At 38.0% G+C, this 18,054-nt stretch overlaps 1 protein-coding gene across 1 annotated transcript in view; it reads right to left on the bottom strand.

Moving 5' to 3' along the window:
* CCDC50 (coiled-coil domain containing 50) overlaps nt 1-17,848 on the bottom strand; it is a 64,760-nt gene extending 46,912 nt beyond the window's left edge. The window contains exon 1 of the mRNA XM_086675004.1: nt 17,492-17,848. Within this exon, the coding sequence (XP_086531130.1) occupies nt 17,492-17,540 (49 nt within the window). The 5' untranslated portion in view covers nt 17,541-17,848. The remainder of the gene's footprint in view (nt 1-17,491) is intronic.
* Between the last annotated feature and the right edge of the window lie 206 nt (nt 17,849-18,054).

Genomic DNA, 18,054 nt, shown 5'->3' with positions numbered 1-18,054 from the left:
GAGAGGGAGGGGTGGCAGGGCGGAAACAGGGCAGTATTGACTCATCCTGGTAGAACTGTCACATAAAGCTTTCCATAAGGAAGTATCTGACTCAAGTTACCATAAAGGATAAAAACCCCACAAACACAATCTCACAAGCTTTCTGGGTTTGCAGGCATCAGCTTTGTGGATTGGTACTCTGAAGCCAAAGTTTTCTGTGTTGGCAATAACAAAAAAAGTTGCTCTAGAAAAGTGACAACTCAGACTTTATCTATTTTCAGAAAAGGCAGATCTAGATACCAACGCAAATCCCTGAAACTGAGCTTCCTTTCTTCTCAAGAAGCATCCCTTAATCTCAAAATGAGCTCAACCTAGAGGTCACTTCATCTGAGTTCCCAACAAACTGGCGCTTGGGTTCTTTCTGTCCTTGCAGTCCTACCAAGTGACCACGAGTAAGACCCTTCAAAACCCCATATGATGTACATCCACAACATCCAATATTGGAACAGATGTTAGAAAAGATTGCCTTAAACTAGACCAAATTTGTATGTTCTATTGATTCATCATTATTATTCCATCCACCAGGGTCACAATTTGTTTTTCCCCACAATATAAATGGTAGCCATTACTCACATGTAGCAATTTCTTCAAATTAACTAAAATTAAAACTTGAATATTCAGTTCCTCAGTCTCACAAGCCACATTTTCAGGGCTAAATAGCCATATGGGGTTGATGCCTACCATTTTGGACAGTGTGGAATATAGAACATTTCCACCATCAGACAAGTTCTATTGGACAGCACTGCTCTAAACAATAATCACAGTGTGATAGATAGGTTACTGATAATTTAGACAACTAGACTACTCAGTAGCATTTAAAGCCATTTCAATCATTTGTGTATGTGTGTATGAGCACACACAGGCACACACACATAGTATTTTAGGCCAACAGATGTAACTTATTTTACCAGTATGGACAAGAAAGGGTTTTGAATATATTATTGGTTTTGTGTTAACCACTGATTTATCTTCACAATTCCTGTATGGTATTTCACCTGTTTCTTTTTCTTTAGTCCTAAAGCGATGGTAGTTTTGCTAACTTCACCAGAGTGAAAGAATCAAAAGTTGCTCTACAGCAACTGTGCACATATAGTCACAGAAACAAAGGAGCAAAGCTCCACTTAGAAAGGCAAGTGAACTGATTTTAAATACAGTTAAAGCAATTAAATTCTGGGAAATACACCTGCTACTGAATAAACCCACCAGATCGCTAATACTTACTTACCAAACACTTACTGAAGGACTCTGCATTCTGATTAGCCAATGTGTACCTGTGAATCTCAAATGACCTTGAAAATAAAACTGATCAAAAATGGAGATGATTCTCCTAAGTTTACTATCTTTGGTGAATTCCTTAAAGAACAATTGTATTTTACATGGGTGCTCCACTTCAGAACAATTCAGGAATATATGAATTTACAGCAGCTAAATAAATAATTACTTTTGATATCATAAAAGATTTAAAAGAAATAACTCCTGCTTTAAAATGATTCAGTTTACTTTTTAAATGGATTTATAAAATTTCATATTTGACCATAAAAAGACTAGCAAAATTACACTTAGAAAACGATGAAACTCTTTACACAGTGTTTTCTCCAATACACTACACAGAACACTGGTACTCAGTGAATACTCACTGCATAAGGATACTGTATGGTGTAACCAAGAGTACTCTCACTTTGATTACAGTCCTGGCTCTAACACTCACGAGATGAATAATCCTGAACAAAGTAATATAACTTACGTTTGCTCACCTGAAATGACAGAGTGATAACGACCACTGTTAAGGACTTGAGTACTGCAGGAAATGTATATATTTAAAAATACATATTCACAAATTATTTTGATGGAGATAGTCAGACTTTCTATGTAGAAAACAAAAGACCCTTGATAACCACAAACAGTCCTCAAAATACCCAAAATACTTAAATACCCTTAGATAAACAGTAGCAGACAGGATTTGTTTTTTTTTTTTCAAAGCCAATTTCCAGTAAGAATATCCAGACTGTAAGACTTTATTGCTTTTATTTTGATTGCACGTATCCCTAAAGAAACTCCGACCTTCTCTTGTTCCAATATTTGAATGGCACTTTTCCTGGCACTTAAACAAGCCCTCAGATGGTTTGGCAGCCCTCAAATGGTGTTGGTTTCTCTGTTTGCCTTAGCCTAGAAAGAAAAGCCACCCATCTCCTTAAACCCCTGTAGGATAAACCCAGTCATGCCCATTAAAACCCAAAAGATCACATCCAACCCAGCTTAAGTACAAGTTTACACCAAGGAAAGAAAACCATTTTGGTTTATTGGCTTCATATGACAAGAAGAGTTTCCTTAAGTACTAGCTACTGCACATTCTGTTTACCCTTGAGTCAGATATTTCCACTTTCAACTTCTCTTCTGCAAGTAGATACTTTAGCATTTTTTTCCTATTAGGATTAGTAAACACATTTCAATTTCAAGAAATCAAGAGTAATACTCAAAATTGCCCCCCAAAACTTTATTTCAAGTAGTGGTCATGGGATTAAGTAGACATGGTAAAAAGATTCTCTTAGAATCTTGCTCCCTTAAAGCAAATTGTACTACTCACACTTTCACTCTGGTAACCATCTGCCAGAAGTCTACAACATTTCAGTAATATTGGATTATATAAATCTAAAAGTATGAATAAAAAACAAATGGGTAAATCTTGAGATTTTTGGAATTCTACTCTGATATGCTGCCATATGCTCAATAATTGGTCATGTTTACCCACTAGAAATGTGTTTTTCTATAATATATCTTGAGATCATGGGTACTTTCTTAGAATCTAGGAGAATGCCTCCCCAGAAGTTGAGGAGATTTATCTTCCTAATTATAAGATAAGTAAGCTTACATTAAAATCAGATTTCCTAGAAATACAGTCTACACAGAAGAAGGAAGCAATCCACCAGTAAACTAGAAGAAGTCAGCCTATATTTCAAAGCACACATGGAGAACTCCTATGTTGACAGCAGGGAGTTGTGCAAGGAGTTTAAGAAGTGACTCTGTCAACCACTTTGGCTCTCTATGAAGTTCATCATACAGGTTATTTTGTTGTTGTTGTTTTATTTTTGTTATTATTTTAATCTTTTTTTAATGTTTATTTGTTTTTGAGAGAGACAGACAGAGACAGAGACAGAGCACGAGTGAGTGAGGGGCAGAGAGAGGGGGGGAGACACAGAATCCGAAGCAGGCTCCAGGCTCTGACCTGTCAGCACAGAGCCCAATATGGGGCTGGAACCCACGAACCATGAGATCATGACCTGAGCTGAGCCTGGCGCTTAACTGACTGAGCCACCCAGACGCCCCTATTTTTTTCTTTTTTTTTTGAGAAAAATTTCTATTCACTTCAGTGGTATTTAAGTTAGATGTGAACTTTGGATAGTCCTCTATTCCAAAGAAAGCTGGAAACTCAGCTGGTGGTGCAGGACGAAAGAAGCACAAACCAAAGCTTGGAGGCAAATTCCAATAAGGAGGAAGCTGAGATGTCTTCAATAATTACAAAAATAAACAGGGTATATGAAGTGATAACATTATCCGACTTTGAATTTGTCCTATTTAAAAAGTGTTTCAGAAAGAGAAAAAAACAAACGGGAGCTATATACATCAGGATTCAAATATTGTTTGCTTAACAGCTACAAGACTTTGGGCAAGTTATTTAATCTCTGAGCTTCAGGTTCCTCCCTGTAAAATGAGAATGGACTTCTTGAGAAATAAATTAGATAAGTGAAGGGTCAAGGAATACATCCGTCACTCAATAAAAGGAAATTCAAGAAGTGGAACCTATTATTATTGGCATCATCAGAATTAATGAATTATTACAATTAGTTATGTTCTACTAAGTATTTCATCTAGTCAGGTCCCCTAACTAAGCCACTGATTAACACAGATCTAGTCACTTGTCTAGTACAGAATCCATAACAGAATATGCAAACACTACTTCCTCTTCTTCTACCAAAGAATTAAAATGTAATCAACAGTTACTACATTTCTTTTTTGTTAACAGTTACTACATTTCTATAGCTCTTTCTAACCTCTTATGTCCAACTGAGGGAGAATATGTTTCCTATACATATTGTGGACCTAAGTTAAAGGAAAATCAGTATGTCTAAAATGTTTAATAAGCTCCATCACTTCAAACTTTTCTTTTCAACTGAATGTCCAGAGTTAGAAAGCAAAGTAGAATTATATGAGAAAGTCATGTAATTACAGTTTAATCAACATCAAGAATGATAGGAGGGTAGACCACTGAATAGAAGTATAGCCAGTCAAAATATAAACACCTTCACACGTAGATTAAAAACAGTGAATGCCTAAAACTAGACGGATTTTCCTAATTTCTATTCTTTGAGTTGCTCTAGTGAAAGCTTTCTGCCAAATCCACATGCCATTTTGGTATCTTTCCTATAAGAAATGTGGATATTTCTTGCCCAATTTATAGAAATATGGCTTTACTGTAGCATATAAGGAACACACAAATTAAAGTACAAAGAGCTCTGTTCTTAATTCCAGATACCTGTCAGAATTTTAGTTCTGGTTCTGTCACCCACTCACCAAGTGACCTCTGACAAGTCACTTCCCAAATCAGAACCTCAATGTCCTGACCTGTAAGGAAACAGTACAAATTATCTCTAAGAATTCATCCAACTTAAGACATAGGGTTGCATAAAATATAGTTGATTCAGGGTAACTCATATACATTTGTATCTTGGACACCAACACATCATCTAAAATGTGAAAATCACAGCCTGTAAAAAAGACTACCCTATAGGATGACTGTTGTGTTCGCTCCTGCACCAAATACTGCTTTCTTCAACGTTGTTGATTGTTTAACTATTTCTACCATACAAAATGGCAAACATCTGCTTTTATTCATCTGTGTAGTAGCTTCAACCACCAATAAATCTTAAAATAACCTTCCACTCAATCTGGTGCCTTATAAAAAAAAAAAAGTAGTCTTTTCCTGTTTTAACTAGCAGTTCTCTCAGAGCCTTTAGTATCAGGGTAAAATGAGACCATGTTATCAGTCACTTACTGTCCAATGAATACAAATGTGAACTGTGTCATTTACTAAAAGGCTTAAGTGAGGCCAGATAACAACAGTACAGCCTGGAAAAGTGAGCACACTCCATATTCAGAAGGCTTCTTAAAGATCACCAAATGTTTCAGGGGCACCTGGGTGGCTCAGTCGGTTAAGCATCCAACTTCGGCTCAGGTCATGAACTCACAGATTGTGAGTTTGAGCCCCACATTGGGCTCTGTATAACAGCTCAATGCCTGGGGCCTGCTTTGGATCCTGTGTCTCCTTCCCTCTCTGTTGCTCTCCCACTTGCTCTCTCTCTCTCTCTCTTTCAAAAATAAATCAAGATTAAATTTTTTTTTTTAAAAATCACCAAATGTTAAGTTCAACTAGAATGTGTTCCTAAATGCCTTGGATTTCTCTCAGCAATGCTACTGAAACTAGCTTCAGGACCTTCTACATGCAATTACCCTGCAGAGAACTGAAAGAAAATCAGGGACAGCCTGCACCTGTGAACAGGAAAACAAGTTATCCAAATCCTTTCTATTCTAGAGGATTCACTTGCCTCACTGGGTTTTTAAGAAGTCAAAATTATTTGGGCGATTTTTTAAACATTTGAAAAAATGGCTGCCTACAAGTATAAATTTATTTTTTGCAGCACTGCCTATTTTTAAAGCAGTGTTAACTCCTATGTGATATGAAACTGAAAGAGACTAAACAGTGTGCCCTAAGTTAGAAAACAATTCCAAAATAAGTACAATAGAGTATATCCATGCCCAAAGCAGAACACTCTTGAGTTGACTCTTGCTCATGCTTTTCCACCCTCTTTTGATCATAAACCATTTCAAGTTTGCAATCTGTACATCCATCTTAGTCTCCAACTCAAAACTTTCAGATTCTTCACAATTATCTCCCCTTATAATCAAGAACTTTAAAAATACATTCTATGTTTGCTCTGTTTAGGTAAAGCTTCATAAGACCCTTGCTCCCTTTATATCAAAATAAATCTAGAGAGAAAATAGTAAACATAAAAATTCTGAACAGAACCCAACACTTCTAGTAACAGTGACAAAATGACACTATATAACATTCCTGGAAAATGTGCACACATTAGCATAGTCTTACATAACTAAAATTAATTCATAAATAGGTAAGATCACTGCCTCCAAAGGAGACTATTGTATGTTCAGGCCTTGACTTAACCTTAACACCAATCAACCTACAAAAATTTGAGAAATGGGGGAAAAAAATCATACAGCAAAAAGTAAAACTGACTTATTCCTAGTCCTCTATTCCTACCTCAGTGAATGAATGCAAATAATCATAGCTCTTACTCTAGTGTCATTAGTCAGGTTAGTTAACTCAGGTCAGTTTGCCCCCTGGGCACAAGCTGTCAGATAGTCTGACAAGTTTTCTGGAGTATCTCCTATGTGTAACGATCTCCCCAAAATACTGAGATCAGCCAGCCACCAGTCTTTTTCTGAGAGAAAATGAGTAAATTAACACAAAGAATGAATCATTTTGCTTAAGGAAATAAGTAGTTCAAAGTGGGTTGGAGAAATCACAGAAATGAAGTAGGGTAGACTCAAGAGAGAATGAGTACTTGACCTAGGCCTGGTGGGGGTGGGGGGTGTAAAAACCACACTATATTTGGATAGCGTAGAAGGAAACTCTAGGCAGAGGGATAAGGACTCACAGGAACAACGGTCTGGAAGAAGGTTAAAAGTAAAAGTATTACAGGACAACTTGAACAATAATATTATCAAGAGCTTGAATGTATACCACCGCATTTCACAGAATGTTTTCATATCCATTTCTTCAGTTAACCGTAATCACAAACCCAGTAAATATTTTCTCCAAAAAACAGATAAGGCAACTAAAACTTAGAGACACAATGTTATCTCTGAGTCCTTACACCTAATGGGTGGTAAACAGGAGATGTGAAACCAGGTCTTACAAGTCTAGGTTCAAGGTATTTTCCTTTAGAAAGAAGACAGTCCGATTAAGATTAAATTAAATTGTATACTACAAGTCTGATTTCAATTGGGATGAATTACTTAATGTATCAGTAAACTAGATCAAATACTACAAAATAATTCTAGGAGGAGCTCAACTACTAAAAAGATGCATAGCAGAAGTATATAGAGTAAAAATGTCACCTTGCCCACTCCATTTAAAAGAAAGAAGAAAATGATAAGTATATTACATATTGCCAAGTAAAAAGGAATCAAATGTCTGTATTTCTTACCTCCTCTGAATTGGCACAAATCTTTCCAATATCTGTTCCACATTTTGGGAGGAATATACAGACAGAACCCATAAACAGGGAACAGAAAGAAAACTAAATAAAAATAAAATTTCAATAAACCCAAATATGAACAGCTAAATGACACCCTCATGATTTCTATTCTATAATCTATAGAGCTGATTTCATGTTTTACTTAGTAATCAATTAGAAAACAGAAAACAAATTAAGAGTAACACAGTCTATGACAGACAGGTACCCTTCAGGTTTTAAGTGCCAATGAAAACTTCACACACTCAGAAGAGGTCTTGTGACAAGGACCTCACTCAGTAATCACATCCAACTGCTCAGGGCATTTCAGCAATGTCTCCTTTAGTTATGTGATCACCAGTATATATCTATTCCGTAAAATTAACAGAATTGCACTTTTTAATCACAAAGTATCTGGGTTAGGCCTACAAATTATTTGGCTATCCTGTCTTTAAGTTTAGTAATTATCCTAGTTTGGGGAGCTCGAGAAACCACTGAAACCATGTTCCGGAACTTCAGGGGTGTCCACAGTAAAAGCATGGTAAACTGGCATCTATCCGTAGCTCCCTAACCATTTTCTAAACCTCTAGTTTCTCCCCTCCAACATACACATAGCTAAAATGACCTTGGAAGATAAGCTCTATGAGGCTTTAATCGGGTAACTATAAAAATTTTAGAAAAGAAGAAATGCTCTGCGGGTACACTAAAGCCCAATCTGAAATAATAACGTGGGACCATGGAAACCTGAGAAAACAATAGAAGCAATCATGTCAAGTTAGAATCCAGCAATCAAAGATAGGAAAATGGAACTTTTGTAGGCAAAACCAGAAAGTGATCTGTAAATACAAACACCGAGAATGAACAATTCTTTTCAAATGGCTGTTGGCCCAAATGTTAGAGCAAACTCAGTAAGTGCAGATGCGGGGGACAAAGACCTTAATCAAGTCTCTTTCTTCTCTTTATCTACTTCAGGTCTCCCATCTAGACAATAAGGACTTTTTGACAGTATTTGCCAATCCTAGCATTCTATATTGTAAAGACGTAAAGAAAAACAACTAACATTTTAAAGCATTTGATGTAAAGGTGCTACTCAAATGCTGGCAAATGTTATAAAGTAAATCATGGACTTCTCTATATAGCCCAGTTTAAAAAAAAAAAAAAAGTCATTGATGGGGAGGCAGTGAGGAGGGAAAGACAGACACCCTTATAAACCACTCACACTTTTACTATATACAGTTAAAAGTCCTGGAGTAAAGTTAATGGAAAGTGACTCAGCCTTTATGACTCATTAGAAAAATGAAAGCCAAAAAAGTCCAGTGGAGACTCCCCTAGTATTTGGTAACTGAGAAGCAGTATCGAGACTAGAAATGTTCATCACACATTAAGCCTTCAAAGCTTAGTGGTAAATCAACCTAGGTACTTCTGATACAAGTTTCTAAGAAGACAAAGTAACACTTCCTTCATGCAAATGTCAGTTAACACATTTTGAAGAAAGCCAGTATAAGTAAAAAGCTAAAAATCATAAGCCAACTTTTTTAAAAAGTTCAATCTGTTTACTCATGCCCTCTACTCATGAAAGCTCACAGATCCTTCTTCAGAGCTGGAATATGACATACTCTTATTTTACATAAGGCATCTATCTATACAATCAATTTTGAAATACCCAGAAGTATATATGGAGTGTAAATTTTTTCTTCCTAAAAGAATAAAGAAAAAATCAGGATATAAGTCTAAGTTTTTAAAAGTCACTACAAATATAAAATACACTATCCTAAGAGTTCCATCAGCCACAGTCCCCAACAGCACCAACATAGTAAAGTTATAATTGATGCTCATGGTGATAACTGAAGTATCAAGAAAAGGTTAAATAAGGAAGTTTTTTAAATTTTCATCAAAAACCGTTCAAAAGAAACCACTATTTTTTCCTATACAGTACCTGATAGTAAAAATTTTAAGCTTTGCTGTTAATATGGTCTCTGCCACGATTACTCATCTCACCTTTAAAGTGTGAAAGCAGCCACAGACAATATGTAAACAATGAATACGGCTTTGTTCCAACAAAACTTTACCTATAGGAACTGAAATATGAACTTCATATCATTTTCATATTTCACCAATCTTTGTTCCTCTTTTTTTTTCAATTGTTAAAAAATATAAAACCTATCCTCAGCTTACCTATTGTATGAAATCAAGTGGTGGGTAGGCTGGATTGGCCCATGGGCCACAGTGTGCAGATCCCTACCTTAGAGGAACAAATTTCAATTACTAGAGGGGGGAAAAGATGATGCTCATTCTTGAACACTGACAGAGAAATGTGCTGCCAATACAAAAATGTGAGAGGTTGGAGCAGGGAGGATTCCTTCACTAGGGTGGCCAGAGAATTCTCAGTATATTACAAATGTCCATTATGTAAGTCCAAGAGTATAATATAATCTGGGTATAAGAACTACAGATTCCTGGAACTGTCTCCAAGAAACTCAGTTGATATCTAGGAGGACCAGGAATGTGTTTATGGTAAAACTCCCAACATGAACATCTTATGTTGCACCAATGTTTAAAAACCATCGACATTTGCAAAATATCTGACATTAAGACATGAAGCTACAATATATAAAGAATTCTCAAAATTCAATACAAGAAAACAGTCTGATTTTTTCTAAAGGGGCAAAAGCTTAGAACATATACTTCAACAAACATGTAAGAATAGCAAATAAGACTAAAGAGACTTAACATTATTAGTCATTAAAGAAATGCAAACTAAAAACCACATGTGGTATTATACAGTTATTAAAATAGCTAAAAGTTAAAAAAAAAAAAAAAAAAAAAAAAAAAAAGACCCTGACAATACAAACTGTGGGGAAAGGTGCAGAGTTACTGGAGCTCACATTCACTGCTGGTGGGAATGCAAAATGGTACAGCCACTTCGAAGAACAGTTTGGCAGTTTCTTATAAAACTAAACATACACTCACCATATGACCCAGCAATCCCATCATAGGTGCTTTCCCAAAGAAATCCTTTATGCAAATATTTATGGTGTCTTTATTTATAACCACCAAAAGTGGTTAACAACTCAAATGTTCAACAAGTCAATGGATAAGCATGCGGTGGTACAGCCAAACACTGGAACTCAGCAATAAAAAGAAACAGAATTACTAATACATACAATACGGTATCAGATATATTATGCCAAGTGAAAGAAGCCAAACTCAAAAGACTACTTATTGTATGATCTAAATTATACAATATTTTTGAAAAGGCAAAACAATAGTGGCAGAAAATAAATCAATGGCTAGTGGGAGACAGGTAAAAGGGTAGAGAAGTTTCGGGGTTATGTAACTGTTCTGATCTTAATTGTTCCAATAATTGTAAGACCATATTTGTCAAAACTCAGAACTGTAAATTAAGGATGAATTTTTACTGTATATAAATTAGACCTCAATGAATTTGACTAAAAAGAAAAAAATACTGATATATAAATAACAGATTACACCTAGTTCTGGTTTATAAGAAACTTTTCACTGTTTTTATATCAGTGTATGGTTACCAACTACCATACGTATACATACATACATGAATGTATGTGGGGGTTTTTTGTAAATGAAATAATAGGAAAATAAATGGTTGTTTTTGTGTGTGTGCATTTGTCCTTTTTTCTTTTTATTCTTAAGTTTACTTATTTATTTTGAGAGAGAGAGAGAGTGCAAGCAGGGGAGGGACAGAGAGGGAGAGAGAATTCCAAGCAGGCGCCACACCGTTAGTGCAGAGCCTGATGAGGGACTCAAACTCACAAACCGTGAGCTCATGACCTGAGCAGAAATCAAGAGTCAGACACTTAACCGACTGAGCCACCCAGGCACCCATCTGTCATGTCTTCTAAACATAATATCTGGGAACCCTTATGCACTGGTTTCTAAATTCAAACATCTGGGAATAAATGGTGTAACTAATCCCCCAAGGTCCTCCTGAATATAAAAACCAATTATCCTTTGTAGGTCTTATGCAAGATCTAGGGTATCCTAATTTTACATTTTGAAGCACAGGACACCTTTAACTCGGTCATCAGTTAAAAATATTAATTCAATTGACCGTCCACTAGCTACTTCTGAAACTGCAAATACAGCTGTGACAGGTTTGTTTTTCCCCCCAAAGGTCACAGTGGTTCATTTTAGAAATATGCTCCCGTACTTAGAAAACTGGGATTTCAAACAGAGGTTAATAAGGTTTTGTGGTATCTATAAATGCTTTCTTTATGAACACAATATCACATAGCTTTTTGTCACAGAGGAAAATTCATTTATCTCAATAAAAACTCCTGAACCCCTGACCAGGACTGTGGAAACAACGTGGGCTATGGCTTTCTTTGAGTTTATTTCCCTAATAAGTTTAAAGTGTCCAAGCCTCTCAATGTTATAGCCCTGTTGGGCTGATGATAGCAGAGAAGACATGCAATTTTTTGATAGAATATTGAGGCAGGACTGTGACCTCCTACAGTTCCCTCAGTAATTCATTTAACAAATAAAAAATAAAACCAAAAAAAAAAAGTTTTAATTAAAAAAATAAAGCCTATGTTAACTCATTAACATTCATATCAAACATTATCCCTAAAATAATTTCAAAACATCTCTGAAATTTTTGTCATTGTTTTCATTCTGTTTTAAATATAATATAGTGTTAAGGAACACATTAGAAAATAATCTTATGTATCTACAGAATAAAAGAAAAAGATGACAATGGGGAGGGGAAAACAAAGAGAAAGTCAGGGAGAAAATGGGAGAGGAAGGAGAGGGTGGGAAAGGAGAAAATATTCAGTTTTAAATGTTTCAAATTCTAGTCCCCAGTGTGCCAATTCCTACCTAACCTCAGCACTTTGGTACAATTCACTTCCCTGTCCTGGCCCTCAGATTTTCATGTGGAAAATGAGAAGGCTGGCTTAGATCAGTGGTTTTTAATGCTTTCTACTCTGAGATCCTTTGATTAAATATCAATTAACTTTACAGTGTCACACATGGAAGAAGTTGTCCTTTAAGAATCGATACTTTAAAAAAAAAAAAGTTAGTGTTTAAAAACTGCTTATGAAAAACTCTTTATTTTACAAATGACAGCTATATCCATTTAAAAAAAAATCATTCATTTAAGAAAGGATTGCATTTTTGCATACACCAACTAACTGGAAGATTCTTTTTTTCCCTTTATGTGAGAGGCATTTTGGGTGCAATATGCATTTAGAGGGTTCTTTACAACAACACCTAAACTCTACACAACTGCTTGTTCACCACAGTGAAGACCACGTGCATCACTACAGGGCATGTTTTATTGTGAAACTACCCTTGCACAATAGGTAGTACATAGTAGATAAACATTTTTTTTTAAATATGTGTCAAAGATTCTTTCCAGCTTACAAATTGTGAAATGTTGCTTTGCACTTAAGGAAAAAATTAAAACTATTACTCAAATAAAAATCAAACCCACAAAAGAGCATTTGTTAAAGGTGTTTTCACTGAAATTTTATTCTTAATAATGATTATCTCCAAGGATAGAAGAGCACAGAATTCCTTTTTTCTTTTTCTTTTTTTTCTTTTTAGGTTATACATATCTTTGGGGGATGAATTCTACTTTTAAGATGCACCTATGAAAAAATAAACATTACAAAAATAAAGATTAGGGGTACCTGGGTGGCTCAGTAGATTAAGTGTTCAACTCCTGATTTCACCTTAGGTCATGGTCTCGTAATTGGTGAGTTCAAGCCCCTCATTGGGCTCTGTGCTGACAGCAAAGAGCCTTTGGATTGTGTATGTCCCTCTCTCTCTGCCCCTCCCCCACTCACGCTCTGTCTCTCAAAAATGAATAAATGTTAAAAAAAATTAAAGGGGCGCCTGGGTGGCGCAGTCGGTTGGGCGTCCGACTTCAGCCAGGTCACGATCTCGCGGTCCGTGAGTTCGAGCCCCGCGTCAGGCTCTGGGCTGATGGCTCGGAGCCTGGAGCCTGTTTCCGATTCTGCGTCTCCCTCTCTCTCTGCCCCTCCCCCGTTCATGCTCTGTCTCTCTCTGTCCCAAAAATAAAAAAAAAAAAAAAAAAAAAAAACGTTGAAAAAAAAAAAAAATTAAAAAAAGAAAAAAGATTAAAAAGTTTTATAAATTTAATTCTGGCATTGTAATCTGTGATCCTCGTTGTTAAAAGGCATGATCCCTGCCTGCCCTTTCAGTGCTTATACTATGGGAAGGAATATGAAAGAATTACTATGCCAGAGATATGACTCCTGAACCAACAGGGAGCATTTAATAATACATGCACTCATTCACTCACATATGCAAATATGTGCTGCATATTTGCTGGCTATGCCAAAGACCGGAAGCCAAAAAAGGGAAAAAAAAGATAAATACCACACAAACCTCCCAACTCAAGGAGATCCAGCCATTGTCTCATTTAAAAAACAGTAACAAAAAAATGTGCTGTAGCATTTTGAAGAAAAGAGAAAATCAGTTTGCCCTGAAGCCATATGCTGTACATCTCACAGACACTGCCTTCACGTTATTGCCTAGTGTGCATGTGATATGCTTTAGATCCCGGAGAAAATTTGGCTAACTTATTGCACCAGACCTAATTTTGTATTTTTCCCCTTAAAACTCTGGATTTGTGCCATTTATCTAATTCACCTCATTATGCCACCGGGATGTCCTGGACCTAAAATGAATCAGTGCTTTCCAGACATATTTCTGAAAATGTATTAAATTTTATCTTTCACAAAAGAAGATTTTTCTCTCAGAATAGGCAGCTACCTTACTCCAAGGAGTAATTCGCTAGGTGCACTATTTCAGATGTGCACGCACACACAGTTAACCAACTTTGGAGATGGTACAACTTTCCGTTTCCATCTGAAGACTAGTACAAACACATAACACATAATACATTTCTTACTGCTGTAAGAGAAGAAAAAAGAAGGTTGGCACTGGGAATTGATGGGAAGTTGGTGTATAGTGCTAAATGGCTAAAAATGGGAAAACTCTAAAGGCTATAAAATTACAAAGGAGTTGGTAAAAGTTTAAAAGGGACTAGAAATGGTTTTGAATATTAGCTCTTAAACCAACACTTTATGTGTCAAAAGTTTGTTAGATAGGAGAAAGGACAAGATTATGATGGTAAATGAGCAACTCCAATTAAGTAGTGGTATGGAAAACTAACTGGAGAGAGCAAAAAGAAAGTGAGGGGTCTGGACTGTTGTTTCAGAAAGAAAATTCAGCAAAGAAGCTAAAATTGACCAAAAATCAAAGTTTGTCAACTGATGAACAACTTTCCTTTTCAGAAAAACAAACTCCCAGCTGTGATCTAAACTAAGAGACTTACAGAATACTGTTGGAACCTGACTAAACCTATGTCTAATATCCACAAATTGCATGATGTATTTGAGTTACACATCTGATTTAAAAAATAATGGCTGGGAATTATTTCCAAATATAGTTGGGTAGAAGTTCAAATATTTCAGAAGAAATAAAGGACTATTCCTAAACACTGGCAACAGTATTTCCATTACAAAAAAGTGTACATATGTTACAAATATGCTTTTAAACCAGAAATAATGTGTGTTGACATTTAGCTAGACTTTCCCCTACATATGAACTCAAATGTGTCCCTTTGTCCCTATTTTAAGAGATTCCCAAGGTAAAAACACTGCTGTAGTCTTGTTTTTTTATTTTTTTTAAAGGTCTGTCCAATGATGGATATCTTTAGCAAGCATTGGATTTTAACCTAGAAAAGAAAAAATTTTAATATTAAAATATTCCCTGATGTCAGCTGTTACCCATGACCTCTGTTGAGATGTTCAGGACAAAGGTCACAGGGTTCCCCAACCCCTCCAAAAGAAAAGGCAGTGGGAAGCAACAGGCACCCACGACATTGGAAATCAACTCCATGACCCAAATTGTAATTGCATATAAACCTACCAGAATTTAGAATGAGAAGTGGAAGAGACAGGTTTTTAAAAACAAAGGTTAAAAACCTATGCCACAGTATTAAACAATTTACCACTAAATTTACTTTTCAAACTGAGTTGGAAGTTTCAGTACTAAGAACAATCTCAATGTGTATGTTTTACCAAAACATGGGCACCAGCTTTATTCTCTTTAAATTAGGGTTCAAAGACATTGTTAAGGAGTTATTAGGCTATAATGAAGAGTTACATTAGAGAAAGATATACTTTATTATATTTGAATACTTCCCAGAGCAAAAAGTACAGCACTATTTAGGACGTTCCTAGCCTAATACATCATTTCCTTTGAGAATCTTGGAACCAGAAAAGTCAGATGCTTACAAAGACAATGATCTTCTCAACAATTTCTAACCACCTTCAAAATCAATCAATATTTAATTCTAACTTAATCAAAGAGCCACACCAAATTTCTTTACCACTTTCCCATGAAATGTAAACTGGATTGCCAAACACCACACTATGCAAAATGAAAGTCAATTCAAATGTGTTAAAATTCCAGGGGGTAGGAATGGAAACATCTTGCCTTTTTAGATGGAAAGTGTTTGTTGAACCCCCTGAGAAAGAATGTATTAAAATAAATCATTCATGTCTTGGTTAGAAACCAGAAGACCTAAGAGTCATACAAATGCATATACAGAAAGTGAGTTTCAAGTTTGTCCCAGGTCATCAACATACACAAGGGGCTGGGTAAAATCACAGCACAGTAGGATTAACACTTTACATGGAGTTGTGTTTGAACTCCAATGCTCACTCTACTCATCACCCACCCCAAGGAAGCACTATACACTACACAGGGTCACTTTTTCTTTAGAAACATCCAACACACGGACATATATACACATACACACCCACAAAACTCATACTCAAAAGAATAAAGACAACCAGACAATCTCAGAGACTAGGACTTTCAAAGTATAGCTCTGCCTTTCCTATCACTCAGGCACCAGTCAGGACAGTGCAGTGAAAATTACATTTACATGTGAATGCCTAAATCTTTACCAAAGCTTTGCAGGAAACTGAAAGGTTGAAAAATCTCCAGCCTAAACTCTAATACCCTTCAGGAACAATAGGACAGGCTAGGCCTCATTAAAAATTCTTTATAAAACCAGCGACTCTCTTTGTGTTTGGAACTCTCCGGGAAAGAAAGCAGTCAAGCTTACTTGGTGGGCCTGGGCAATCACAAGACCATCAGAGTCAAATCAAGTTGTCAATGAAACATGCAGTTCCAAGAAAACAAAAATTCTTATTTTCAATTCCACATTCCCAAGACACCACAAGTCACAATGCTCAGATGAGATGACATTCACAACAAAGATAACCTTTGCAAGCTCAGATATCACTCTGGGATTTCCACGCTTCCTAGGGCCAAAGAATAGCCAAAGATAACTAAAGGTTAAGGTGATCCAGCACCCAAAATTTCAACAAAAAATGCTAGATCTTGGAGCAGCCGATCAAGAGCAGGGAAGGGAAGTCAAAGGGCTACCTACTGCTAACCAAACCAGTCCAGTACTAATCAGCCATAATTTTTCAGGGCATCAGTATAAAGAGCCTTTAAAAATCAAGGTCACCAGTTGGTCCCCTATTCCTCCTCGTCCCCTGCTTTTTGTAAGAAAATGCTTATAGGACCTTCCGATCCGTCCGCCCGCGCAGGGCAGTGCCAAGACTAAACTTTCAAACCTTGAGGGAGGTGGGAAAGTCAGCCAGCCAGACGCTGGACTAGAAAAAGTGGAGAGAGAGAAGGAGGGAAAGACTCAAGTTTCAAAACAAAGGCTCCACAAGGAACTGAATGTCAACCCCTCCCCACTTCCTAGCCTTCACGCCAGCTAGGCTGGGCCTTGATTTTTAAGGACACAAATAAGTCAGATTTACCCAGCTCTTGAGCGTTCACCAATTTGCACAACCACTTGCTGAGGGTGGTGCTATCCTCTTTCCCCCCGTCTCGCAGAGGAGAAAGAGGGCTCAGAACGTAAGGACTTGCCCAAGGTACCACAGTAGAGCCTGAACTCAATTCTGTCCCCGTCCAGGACACCAGGGCCAGGGCACCGCGGTGGGAGGAGGGACGAGGGCCGCGGGGACCGAAAGGACGACGTCCCCGCCGGGAGAGAGCGGGGCTGGGAGAGGGGAGGGGCCCCACGCGACTCGCACCCCGGCCCCTACCTTCCTTGACTCCCGGCAGCTTGGACTGGTCGATGCCAACTTCAGCCATGTTGGGCCGGGGTCCCGGCCGCCCCTCGCCGCCCGCTTCCCCGCCGCCGCCGCCGCCGGCCCCGAGCGCGGCCCCGCGCGCAGCAGCAGCGCCCGACGCGGCGCAAAGTCCGGCCGGCAGCGCGCGCCGACCTGGGGGAGGAGGGGCCGCCTCGGAAGGGCTGGCGACAAAGGCGGCGGGAGACCGGTCCCGGCGGCCCAGCTGCCCCGCCGCAGCCACCTGCTCCCGCGCCCCCGGCCCCGATCAATACCAAATATCCGGAGCCCGGAAATGGACCCGGGCCGTCCAGTACGGAGGGAGAGAGGAGACAGAAAGGCGGGCGGGCCTGGGTGGGGAGGGGGTGGGGGAGGGGGAGCTGCAGGTCTGTAACCGCAACTGCTAGTGGCTGGCGAGCGAAGATAGGCGCCCGCGGCCGCCTCCCTGCTGTCTCCTTTGTGCCTTGTGACGCCCCCGAGGCTGGGGCCCCCGCTGTGCCCCCGCCCCCGGGGCCCTGCCTCCCTCCCCACGGAGGGTC

The sequence above is a fragment of the Puma concolor genome, chromosome C2, assembly GCF_028749965.1.
Source record: "Puma concolor isolate L17-30 chromosome C2, mPumCon1.1.hap2, whole genome shotgun sequence".
In the NCBI taxonomy this organism is placed as follows: Eukaryota; Metazoa; Chordata; class Mammalia; order Carnivora; family Felidae; genus Puma; species Puma concolor.
This window is presented reverse-complemented; position numbering and strand designations above follow the sequence as displayed.